The sequence below is a fragment of the Hemicordylus capensis genome, chromosome 6 (genome assembly GCF_027244095.1).
Source record: "Hemicordylus capensis ecotype Gifberg chromosome 6, rHemCap1.1.pri, whole genome shotgun sequence".
Taxonomy (NCBI): domain Eukaryota; kingdom Metazoa; phylum Chordata; class Lepidosauria; order Squamata; family Cordylidae; genus Hemicordylus; species Hemicordylus capensis.
The window spans coordinates 8,147,412-8,160,500 of record NC_069662.1 but is presented as its reverse complement, the minus strand read 5'-3'; the positions used below and the strand labels follow the sequence as shown (position 1 = coordinate 8,160,500).

Sequence of the window (13,089 nt, the reverse complement as noted above, 5' to 3'; positions counted from 1 at the left end):
TGAAATCGGCATTGTGGAGATGTAAGCATATAACTAAAAAAAAGGTTATATCCCATTGTTATACATGGACACAGGTCTGTGTGCCATTGCTAAGGATTCTGTAGCTCCTGTGATGATGGGAAGGCAAGGCACTGGGTTCTTAGCTGAGATCACAACATTGAAGATCATTTCATAGCATCAGTTCCCAACCTGTAGTACTGCAGATGTTGCTAAACTACAACTTCCATCACCCCCTGCTAGAATTTATTGTGACTGGGGATGATGGTAGATCTGCTCATGAAAATGACCTCCTGGAGTAGCACAGTGTTAAAGCCTTCTCTAAACTTAATGATGATATAATCAGTGGCTGAGCTAAGGTACAACAGTACATCTTTCTGTTAACACAGCATGCACACCAGTTATGTTGAGTAATATGCAAAATGTGTGCAAATGATGACACTGTACAAGAGTAAGCCTGCTGGAAGGAAGGGGCTTTTTGTGTAATGTCATTTTTCACAAATTTTGTATTTGTGCAACTTGCATAACTTGCATGCATGCAAGTTAGTAGGCTGATGCACCATGGCCTGATGTACAGTATAAACAGGGAGCTGTACAAAAACAGCAGAAATCTGTTACGGCGTTAGAAATTTTACACCCAAAGCCTGTCAAAAGACAAAGGTTTTCAAAGTGTTGAAAAGCTGAAGGATAGAAGGGACCTGGAGAATCTCTTGAGTGAGAGAAATCCATATCTGTATAAGAACTGTGGGGCCACCACTGAGAAGGCTTTCTTTCTTTCTTTCTCTATTCCTTCCAATAGAATGTCTGCTAAAGATGGAAAAGAAATCAGGTCCTGTGAAGCTGATTTGTGACCCAGGCAGGTTTGTATGTGGAAAAGCAGTCCTTGAAATAATCTGATCCCAAAGTGTTCTGAAGTTGTTCATGCATGTACATGTACTCACAGTCCCACCACATCATGGGTTTTATATTTTTAAGGCTGAGTAACAGTTATGTGTTTTTGCATGTGCATATTTTGTTGTAGCTTCCATCTGAAAATGTGGGATTTATTCAGCTCTTTAGGAAGGGTGCTGAGTTAGAACACAATAATATGCAGATATGAAAACATATAATATCCTTTTATATAAATGTGACAAAGGCATGAAGGAGGTTACTTCATAATGTTATGCTAGATATAATATGCCATGATATGTTTTCTGCCTTTTTATATGTGAATTTCCCAATAAATGCTTTAAAAAATGATCTTTAAAGAATTATGAAAGCTTCTTTGTCCCATAGGGCAGATTCATTGAAGTTTCAGCATAATTTTCAAAAGAGATTTCAAGGGCACCAACATTGTGGTATTGAATTTTGTTATCAAGCTAATTCTCCTCTCTCCTGGTGAATGCCAATTGGTCCTATTTCTAGCCTGCCTTTCACCAAAAGTCCTCAAGACAAGCCACAATTGCCTTGTACAGATGCACCTGGCAGAAATTCATCATAGGCACCTCTAGGAAGCTGAATTTTTGCCTAGGCACATATCTCACTGGAATGAAAAGACCAATCAAATATGGGGGCACTGAGCCTAATTTGTAAAGACAGCCTAATATATGAGACTGTATGAAGTGATAGAGTTGATGTCATAGTTTGCCTTCCTAGAGAGGTCACTGTGAAGTCTTGGTGCCACATCTGAAAAGGCCATGCTCCTTATGCCTCCCTGCTCAAATTCACTTGGTGGCCAGACTCAAGGGCAGAAAGAGACCTCTGAAGCTGAATAGGAGGGCACATATGGGAGAAAGTAGGGTTTAAAAAAAAAAACTTTTCCAGGTATTAGCATATTGCAACACATATGGTGTCTTCATCTTGCATATCCACATTTGATCCACCATATAACAGCTTAAAAAACAGTTCTCAAACATTATTTTTTTGATTGTACTCATCGTATAACAGTTTAAAATCAGTTCTCAAAATTATTTTTGGGTTTTAGGGGGAATTTGTTCTTTATTATATTTGTATCCTGCTCTTACTCCAAGCAGTTCAGTGCAACATAGGCACATAGGCACATAGGAAGCTGCCATATACTGAGTCAGACCATTGGTCCATCTAGCTCAGTATTGTCTTCACAGACTGGCAGCAGCTTCTCCAAGGTTGTGGGCAGGAGTCTCTCTCAGCCCTATCTTGGAGAAGCCAGGGAGGGAACTTGAAATTTTCTTTTCTTCCCAGAGTGGCTCCATCCCCTGAGGGGAACATCTTACAGAGCTCACACTTCTAGTCTCCCTTTCATATGCAACCAGGGCAGACCCTGCTTAGCTCAAGGGGACAAGTCATGCTTGCTACCACAAGACCAGCTCTCCTCTCCCTCAACAGCTCTCCTCCCCTCAGCAACAGAAGCTATTTCATTTTCCCAACAACCCTGTGAGGTTGGCTAGGCTAAGAGTCTCAAGGCCGCTGAATGAGCTTCACAGAAGAGTGTGGATTTGAATTCAGATCTTCTGAGCCAAAGATGAACACTGTAAGGCTATACTCACACTCATTCCCAGGTTGGGAAGGGTGGGCAGAGGGCAAGGCAGGTATGGACCTACCTTTTCCCCAGACGATTGTTGCTGTACCCTTTGGCACGCCACCGCGTGTCCACACAAACCATGCTGCACAGAGCAGCGCCGATCTCTGGGGACTAGGACTCATTTTCCTGGCCTCCAGGAATCCCACAATGCACCACGCTCTAGGCACCTGACTCTATGTATGTTCGAGCTAAGTGCAGCCCAAGCACACACACGACCTCATACCTGAGGTAAAGAGTGCACTACCATCCTTTAACTCATGTAAAAGTCCCGTTACAAAACCCGGGTTTGCAGGGCAGGCCATGCCAGGATTGGCCTCTATCCTGGCACTGTACATGAGCAGCCCTACCCAGCTTCCCTAACCCATAAGGTAGGGCTCCTCTGTGCCAGTTATATCAGAAATAAATACTTACTCTATTTCTGCCCCCCACACACACACTTCTGGAAAACACTGGATGAAAAGTGCCATAATTATTGGTTTCATCCAACATCTCACCAATGTGTGCATTAGCTAGAATCATTACTCTTACAATATCCCTGTTGTCTGTCTCTCTGGAGCCCAACTAGTAATCTCAGGCTAGCAATGCATTACGAAATTTGAATTCCTCAGGTGTGTCCTCACTCTTTGAGAACAATTTTCAAAGGAATTGAAGTAGGCATTGCTTTTATTTGCCACGGAGCATAAGGAGATGAGAGTTGGCCCTGGAATTAAATTTTCACATGATCAAGATGTAGATGGACACCTTAGGAATTGGTAAGATTTACATAAAAACAAGGTAAGCAGGTAAGCAGATAGATGGATAGATTGTAGATGGAAGAACTGGAAGCCATGTTTACAAGGAGATTACTAGAATAGATGGTAATCTGATGTAGGAAGTCCATTGTTGTGTGTGTGTGTGTGTGTGTGTGTGTGTGTGTGTGTGTGTGAGAGAGAGAGAGAGAGAGAGAGAGAGAGAGAGAGAGAGAGTGGGGGGGAGGAGGCAGTTGTAGAACTTTTTGAATGGACACTGACCAAAATATGTGATTAGGACAGGCTTGCACTGAGATCATGCCCTCCCTGATGTTACTGGAGGACATCCTCATGCACTGTTGGAAAGTCTCTTAACTGCATGAAAGAATTGTTCATCTGAATTGCCACTGCATGATCAAAGGTTTCCCTGACAGTGACCACATCCGCACATAACACAGAACAGGAGTTCAAGGGGCCAGAGGTAGCCTGCTCGTTACAGGTGAATGCATGCAACTCCTGTTCTATGCAGTGACCGATCCGAGGTTCTGTTTTTTAAACTCAAATCTGAACCCTCGGGTTGTACTGAGTTTCATCGCCGCAACCTGAGGCTGGATGCAGCCTGCGTTACGTCCAAATCCAGAACTGCAGGCTGTGTCCCCTTCAACCAGAGGGGGATTGCAGGCAGCTGGGATTATGCCCATGGTGGGGGAGGGGCAAAGTGGGGTGCCCACCCTTGCCACCCGAGGCCATTGCCTCCGTTTGCTTCATGATAGAAGCCTCCTTCACGCATTATTGAGCACAGCAGTAGGAACCATGAGGAACTCCCACCCTGAAGCTGACCCTCACCCCCTTCATGCTGCTGCTCATGGCTACAGCTCCGTTTATATGAAGTGGAGAGTGCCATTATCATGATGGCCAACCCTTCCGTGGGTGGCAACCTCAGGTGATCCAGGTTGCTGCTCATGGAACTGCCAGTCATCATGGCTATGGTGCTTCCTCCGAAGGACAAACAGAGCTGTAACTGTGAGCATTAGGCCGGATCCAGGGCGTAGCAGAAGCAGGGCAGGACTCCTCTCCTGCTTTTGGAGCTGTAAGCATGAGTGACACTTGCATCCATCATGTCTAAATAGGGCTAGAGAGACAGCTCTGTCACTGAGTGGTTGTTGCTACATCCTGTGCCAATCCCATCCATTAATTGTACTGTACAAAGAAGTCCTTCTTTTGATCTGCCCTGAATCTAAAGGTAAAGTGTGCTGTCAAGTCAATTTTGACTCTTGGCGCCCACAGAGCCCTGTGCTTTTCTTTCGGTAGAATACAGGAGAAGTTTTCCATTGCCTCCTCCCATGTAGTACACGATGATGCCTTTCAGCATCTTCCTGTGTCACTGCTGCTCGATATAGTGCCAGTGGGGATTCGAACTAGCAACCTTCTGCTTGATAGTCAAGTATTTCCCTGCTGCGCCATTATGTGGTGGGCCCTGAATCTACGAACCATCAAGTTCACAGGATGATCCAGTATTATGAGACAGAGAGGAAAAAAACCTCTCTCTCCCCACTTTCTCTGCACCGGGCATCATTCCCATACCTCTGTTCTTCTGCCTGTTGAACCTTGATTACTGCATTCAGGCTAGACACATGTGAGTGCTATTTCTTTGGTTGCATTAACAGGGTGCTTTGATGGAGCTCTTTCCTAGAACTCTTCATCTGAACACACAGATGCAACACTTCTCTTAGGCCAGGGGAAGTAGGCAGGGGGAGTCTGAAAGATGGGGTGTGCTTAGAAGGATAGTGAAAGTTAATTCACTGTTCCTGAGTACTGAACTAGGTGATGTGGAATAGCAACTCCATGAAGCTCCCTCCCATGAAAATTCTGAGTGCCATCAAACCAGATGTGCCTAGAAAGATCTGTGTGGTGGGAGCAGCTCCATCAAACTCCCTTCTGTAAACTATCCAGGTAGTCCTTATAGCAGGGCTTCACAACTTTGGTCCTTCTGCAGAGGTTGGCCCCCAACACCGTTGTCTCCAACTCCCACTCTCCCTGAATATTGGTTACTGTGGCTGGGGATGATGGGAGCTGTAGTCCAAAAACAGCTGGAGGGCCACAGTTGTGCTGCATCCTGTCGCTAACCTCAAGTGTGTGGACAGGGAATAGCTGCATATTCTTTCCCAGTTGACCCTTGCATCCATTTGTTTCCCTTTCCACTGGTGTTTATCTCTTGTGTTGACTTTAGATTGTGAGCTCACTGGGACAGAACCAACCTTCACATTACACGAACTGTGCTATTTTAACAACCACCACTACCACCATCACCACAACAATGCAGTGACTAAAACACTCTATTTTTCATGCCCAGGTCCAGCAAAGCTCAGTTAAGAAATTACTGCGACAGCAAAGAAAAGCTCCAAACGAAGGGGATACTGTGTTATAATGGCCAGGAAACAACACCTTCTTAGATTGCAGGCCAGCCTGATCCAAAGCTGGGGCCTGAGCTGGCCTCCCCCTCCTCCTGAGTAGACCTAAAGTCTACTCATTCTTAGTAGTACCTCGGCTAACTAAGCAAAGAGACCCCTTTTTGAGTGGCGATTATCTTATCTTGAGCAGGGGGAGAGCAACTGGCCCTCTCTAACCCCAGCACAGCATCCCTCCAGTGGCTGTTGCTGGTATTTGCCTCATTTTTCTTTTTAGATTGAGAGCCCTTTGAGGACAGGGGACCATCTTATTTATGTATTGTTTATTTCTCTATGTAAACCGCTGTGTGAACTTTAGTTGACGAGCAGTATATAAATATCCGCAGTAGTAGTAGTAGTAGGAGGAGGAGGAGGAGGAGAGAAGCCCTGAGCAACCAAGTGAGCACTATGCCTCCACAGGTGGGACTTGCTCCCAGCATGGCATCGTCTCTGCTTCTGAGGTCTGGGGTGAAGGAGGAAGTTCTGTGGTTAGGACAGGTGCCCCAATTGGAGGAGGAGTGTGGCACACACCCTGGGCTCCAGGACTCTTCCAAGAGGCTGACTGGAGGAGAGGCAATTGGCTTTGGTTGCTTAGATTCCGATGGATCTAGGGGGCTTTCATTGGGGATCAGTTGATTTATAATTCTCCTCTTTTGAGATGTATCCTCTGAGTGGGTTCTGATATCTCTCCAAAGAGCTGGAGCAGTGAAGAGTTGACAGATGGATATGGATTAAGAACATAAGAACAGCCCTGTTGGATAAGTTCCAAGGCCTATCTGGTCCAGCATCCTGTTTTCCACAGCGGCCCACCAGATGCCTCTGGGATGTGCCCAGGCAAAAGCTGAGTGGATGTCGTCTCCTGCTGTTGCTCGCCTGTAACTAGTAATTAGAGGCATCTTGCCTCTTAGACTGGAGGTGGCCTATAGCCCTCAGACTAGTAGCCACTGATGGACTTCTCCTCCATGAATTTATCTAAGTTCCTTTTAAAGCTATCCAAGCTGGTGGCTGTTACTACATCATGTGGTTCATTGTAATGTGATATTCTTGGTTCACTGAAATATGACTGATTAATTGGAATAAGAAAGAAGTTGGACAACATCAGGGTAGAAGGTGCTTATCAACCTGATACAGAAATCTTTTGGTTTCTCTGATGTTCACACAAGGATGAACTAACATTTGAGCATTAATCATCAGGGGAGGTCCTGTTATGATTGCCACCAGCTAGGCTGGTGGTGACTCAAAACTGGGCCTTTTCTAGGGTTGCCCTGGAACTTTGGAACATGCTCCCAAACAAAACAAGAGACTCCCCTTCTCTGTTTTAAATAAAAATCTGAAAACATACCTGTTTAATTGGGCTTTAATTTATAGTTTTCAAGTTTAAAGTTTTTCTCCATATTTTAAATTGTTTTAATTGTGCTAATGTTTTAATTATTATTGTATTTTAAATTGTAAACCATCCAGAGATTTGTATATAAAGTGGTAGAGAAATGTGCCCTCCCCAATAACTATTTATATATTTTATTTGTATGCAACAATTATTCCTTTCATACTGTTAGTTAATGCCCCATAACTGAGAATGTTTCCAAGAGCTTCAGTTCTCTATTAGTGAAATGGGAATAAAAATATTTCACTAACAGAAAGAGGAGGTTACAAAGATTAACATGTTGAATGAGAATTGCTAAACATATTGCATTCTTTATGTTCTCCATGCAAGGTGTCATCATGTTAATGTCCTCTTTGTTCCTTCAGGTGAAATTGAGATTAACAGGAAAAGGTGTGATGGAGAATCAGAGTGTGTCTGAATTCATCTTGGTGGGCTTTTCCATTGGTCGTCAAACTGAAATCCTTCTCGCCTTTGTCTTTTTGGCTTTGTACATGACATCACTTCTGGGTAACATGGTCATTCTCTTCCTTGTGGTGGGTGACAGCCGGCTCCACACACCCATGTACTTCTTTCTCGGAAACTACTCTGTGCTTGATATCCTCTTCACCTCAGTTATCAGCCCACAGCTGTTATGGAACCTCTTTTCCAATGACAAGTCCATCTCTTTTGTTGGCTGCATGACCCAGTCCTATTTTTACTTTTTCCTGGGCACGGTGGAGTTCCTTCTAATGACCTCCATGTCCTACGACCGCTATGCTGCCATATGCAAACCTCTGCAGTATCATGCCATTATGAATGGACAGGTGTGTGCCCAGATGGTGCTGGGGAGTTGGCTGGGTGGGTTCCTCTCAGTCCTCTTTCCGACCATCATGATTACTAGGTTGTCCTTCTGCAAGTCCAATGTCATCGACCACTTCTTTTGTGACAGTGGTCCCCTGTTGAGTCTGTCATGCACCGATACCCGATTCATAGAGCTGATGGACTTTCTGCTGTCGTCTTTCATCATCATTTGCTCCTTGATCCTGATATTTGTCTCCTACATGTACATCATCTCAGCAATCATGCGCATTGCCACCACCACCGGTCGGGCAAAAGCCTTCAACACTTGCACCGCGCATTTGACCATCATCTCCATCTCCTGCAGCATCAGCATCTTCATTTATGTCACGCCTTCTCAGAAAGAGACCTTAGAGATTCACAAAGTGCCTGCTATTCTCACCACAATAGTTTGCCCGCTTCTGAACCCTTTCATCTTCACGCTGAAAAATGACACCGTGAAGCAAGCCATGAAGGATGCAACGAGACGGTTCAGGGAATTGACTGCTCACAAAGTTTTGGGTTTTTGGAGAAAGAAGAGCTCTTTTTTTGTGAAACTGGCCTTGTGAAGATGTAAAGAACTTGAAAAACACATACATATCCCATGTTTGCACATGGAGGTAGCTTAGTGTCATTGTTCAGGATTCTGTAGCTCCTCTGATGATAGAAGCAAAGGACAATTACACATACGCTGCTGTGAGAACATCAAGGGTTTGTCTGTATAATAATCTGAATATAGTGGTAAAGCTTTCTCTAAACTTTATACCTGTTATGCAGCTGTTAAATATAGATGGAGATTTTTGTGAGAGATAAAAGTGGGAAGTAACCCACCCTGGGATTGCTTGTCACATCTTCAGTCTGCAGTTAATACTAGTGGCGAGGAGAGCTGGTCTTGTGGTGCAAGCATGACTTGTCCCCTTAGGTAAGCAGGGTCCACCCTGGTTTCATAGGAATGGGAGACTAGAAGTGTGAGCACTGTAAGAGATTCCCCTCAGAGGATGGAGCTGCTCTGGGAAGAGCAGAAGGTTCCACATTCCCTCCCTGGAAGCATCTCCAAAATAGGGCTGAGAGAGACTCCTGCCTGCAACCTTGGAAAAGCTGCTGCCAGTCTGTGAAGACAATACTAAGCTGGATGGACCAATGGTCTGACTAAGTATATGGCAGCTTCCTATGTTCCTAGCATGGGCTACCCACAACACTGAAGGATGAGAAGAAACAAATCTCATTATCTTCTTCCGAAGATGACCTCTCAGCAGGGCGCTTTACAAAGTTCCTTTTTGTTTATTGAAACAGAGAAGGTCCTCTGCATCATCTAATCTCCTTTCCTAACCTGTATAGTTTCCCCGCATCATTGCCAGAGCTGATGGACCCTCTAGGACAGGGAAAAGCAACCTTTGGCACTCCAGATGTTGCTGAATTACAGCTGCCATCATCCCCACCCACAATGATGGGAGTTGCAGTTTGAGAACAGCTGGAATGTCTGACATTGCCCACCTCTGCTCTAGGATATCAGTGCAGGCCATTTAGGGTCACCTTTGATGTGAATCATGGGCAGCAGAAACCCATTTCCAGTCCCATCCTTCGAATCTCAAGCTACACACCTGAATGTGTGACACATGTTGATCAGTTTCATGCCTTCAATATCTATATATATAATTCTCTAAGGCATACCTGTGGCTAATCCCGTGCATGGCAGCTCTCGCAAAAGTTTGCGAGCAGAAACTATGTGGTGATTGGGCAGTGGAGATTCCATATGCAGATAGGGAGGAGGAGCCTGGGAGAGCAGAAGCACCATGGTGATTGGACAGTGGGGATTCCATATGCAGATAGGGAGGAGGCGCCTGCGATGGTTACGGTCAGTTGGAATGCAACTGTTACATGTTGGAAGGTGTTCATTATTGTAGAGGAAAGGAATCTATACATATAAAAGGATAGTGGGCAGGGGTCTGCAAAGAGAGGGGTCTTGATGGAGGAAAGAGCCCCTTTAGGAGAAGGAGGCTGCCATTGTTTGAGTTAGATGAGGAAACAAGTTGAACAAGATCGGTTAACTTAGGAAGAGAGAGAGGGAGGGAGGGGAAGAAAGACAGGGGAAGAGTGAGTGGAGGAAAGAGAAAGAGAGAGGCAAGGGATGGGCCCAGAGCATCGAGGAAGGGCCCGGTCCACTGCTGCTGCTGCTCCTGTGGGGGAGGAGCAGGAGCAGGGCTCCCACGAAGGAGGTCTCTGGGGATAGGAGACTGCAGCTTGTCCAATAGGTGTCTGCAACACTGCAGCCGTGGCCAAGAAGGGTGAGGGGGATGGAGGAGTGACCAAGAGGGGTGAGGGAGATGGAAGCAACTGGATGGAGGAGGAGGAGCAGGAGTGTGGCTCAGGTGAGGGTGGAGAGAGCTTTGAAGTGAGGGGAGCTGTGGCAGGGGGTGAGGGGAGCAATCAAGTACTAGAGCGTAGATGCTCTGCGCGGGTTAAGCTAGTTATTTTTTAAATGTGAAGTTATTTTGCTCCCACTTTCTACATATCCAAAGTGGCATACACATATCTGGTGAGAAAATCAGTTAAGTTCAAACTTGTATTATTAATATGTGAAAAACACACAATAAAAATGATCAGCCACACAAAAACCAGCACAAAATAGTCAAAATACCAGAAATTGTATACACGATTCCTGTCAAAATAAATAGATTGCCACATACAGGTTACCAATAGGTCTGAAAATGAAAGGAGAAGGAAGCTTGTCAGATCTCACTAGGGAGTAAACTGAGTAGCTGTGGAATAACTGTGAGGCCAAAACTTTGGGGCCAAAACTGAGAAGAACATGAGCCCATTCACACATAACATGAAACCAGAGTTGAAGAGGCCTCACGTTGAAAATTTTGTCTGTCCAAATGAGTGCAACTGTGGTTCAGACCCAAAAGTGACCCAAGGTTTCCCTCCTGAGACTCCGATTTGAACCTTCAGTTTGTAGCGGGTTTCGCTGCTCCCACCTGAAGTTTGATGGTGCCAGCGTTACAGCTGAATGCTACATTGCACCCCTGCTGTGCTGCAACTGGAGTTGAGGGAGGAAGCTCCTCCCTTGCTCTGCTGTGATTAGCCGCCGGGGCTGTCCGTCAGTCCAGAAGGAAGCCCACGCAGCCAGTTCCCCCTCCTCTCTGCAGTCTCCCTGAGTGCAGAGAGCCTTCTGTCCGTCACGTCCAAATGCAGACAGGAGAGCGGGGGAGTGGGGGAGGAACTGCAGCTTCATTGAGCCCATGATTCTGCGTTATGTGTGAATGCAGCCCTTGTCTCTGGTACCCAGCAGCAGAACAAGGTTGTTAACATGACCTGTGAGAGGGGTGGGAGTGTCGGGGTGAGGCAGGATCACACCTACCTTCCACTCCGATAATCCACATTGTCTTCTTGGCAGCACCATTTGTGCACCCACATGATCAGCACTGCTGGGATATTATTATTATTATTATTATTATTATTATTATTATTATTATTATTATTATTATTTCGCTTTCTATACCGCCCTTCCAAAAATGGCTCAGGGCGGTTTACACAGAGAGATAATAAATAAATAAGATGGCTCCCTGTCCCTAAAGGGCTCACATTCTAAAAAAAAACAAACCACACAAGATAGACACCAGTTTTATGAGTTCCATCATCAAAGCAAGTTCCCTCTTCCTCTCTTTTGGTGAGTGCTAAGTTGGCATAGTCAAGATGGGATGGGGGGGGGGGCGTAGCTAAGTAGCAGAGCATATTCTTTGGATGCAAAAGTTCTCAGACTGGCGGGGGGCATTTCTGGGGTTTTCTTTAAAAAAAATATTTGTCTTAAATTAACTGCTTTTCTACCCAAAAGGTATACTTTTTCCAAAAATGTATGTCTGCATACCTAGGGAGCCCCAAGGGGGTATAGAAATCATTCCTTTATTTTTGGTTGATCCCATTTGGCTTCCAGTCTGATAGCCACTCAGCCACTTGAGTTTACTGTTAGAAGGAATGACAAATGTGCAAAAAGATCACAGTAAAAAACACACCGTAGAAACCAGCCTTAGCATTAGGCTGGGTCACAAGTACTTTTCCTTGTAAGCATAGGAACATAGGAAGCTGCCATATACTGAGTCAGACCATTGGTCTATCTAACTCAGTATTGTCTTCACAGACTGGCAGCAGCTTCTCCAAGGTTGCAGGCACAAATCTCTCTCAGCCCTATCTTGGATAAGCCAGGGAGGGAACTTGGAACCTTCTGCTCTTCCCAGAGCGGTTCCATCCCCTAAGGGGAATATCTGACAGTGCTCACACTTCTAGTCTCCCATTCCTATGTAACCAGGGTGGACCCTGCTTAGCTAAGGGGTCAAGTCATGCTTGCTACCACAAGATCAGCTCTCCTGAAGACCAGAATGTCCTCAAGGATTCGGTGGGACAAACTTCTAAGTAGCCAAATTTATGATCTGTTTATAAGCACAACAATCACTTTGCAGAATAATGTACAATGTGATTTTCTGGCTTCCAGTCTAATAATTAAGCCTCACCCTGGTGCATGATTCTAAATTGTATCCCTTGAGAAGAAAATGGATTCACTGAGTTACGCTGAGTTATATTCCTTTCATGGGAATAGAAAAATGAGGCATAATATTTATAGAAGAATGATAGAAGCTTGAATTTTGGTATTGGATATACAGTAGGTTGAACTTCAGCCTCTTCTACTATCATTCATTATCCACTCTCCAATTTCACCTTTATTTATTTTTTAAGAGGATACATATATTTTCATTCATCTTTCTTTTTTTCAGTCATGTGTACCCTCTTTTTTCTCTTTCTTTTTCAGCTCCACAGATGCTATCAGTCACTTCCACACAATTACCATTTGTCCAGAAGATGGAAAATGTAATGCACTTCTCTCACCGAAGATTCTTTGGCAATTAACTTTGGCAATCAAGAAGATCAAGAGTGATTCTTGTCACAGTCATTTTGCTAAGACACCTTTTCTCTGCTCAATGGATTCTTCCTTGACTGATAAGACTAGTACTATACTACATTGAAGGGTGGCCATGTTGTTTATCCAACTGTTGGACAATGCCCAGGATGTGTGTAGATACCCCTTGAATATCTTAGTATGAAGTGCGACATTATGACACTGAACACATTTTCTAGTGCTTCTGCCTCTCTGAGCTCTGTGGGGATAACTTCTGAGAAAACAAT

The 13,089-nt window shown here is 44.7% G+C and overlaps 1 protein-coding gene across 1 annotated transcript; it reads left to right on the top strand.

Annotated features, from left to right (window-relative positions):
- The first annotated feature begins 7,490 nt into the window (after window positions 1–7,490).
- LOC128329685 (olfactory receptor 6J1-like) lies at window positions 7,491–8,480 on the top strand. The gene has a single exon (XM_053261255.1). The coding sequence runs from the start codon at window positions 7,491–7,493 to the stop codon at window positions 8,478–8,480; it is 990 nt and encodes a 329-aa protein (XP_053117230.1).
- Window positions 8,481–13,089: the final 4,609 nt, after the last annotated feature.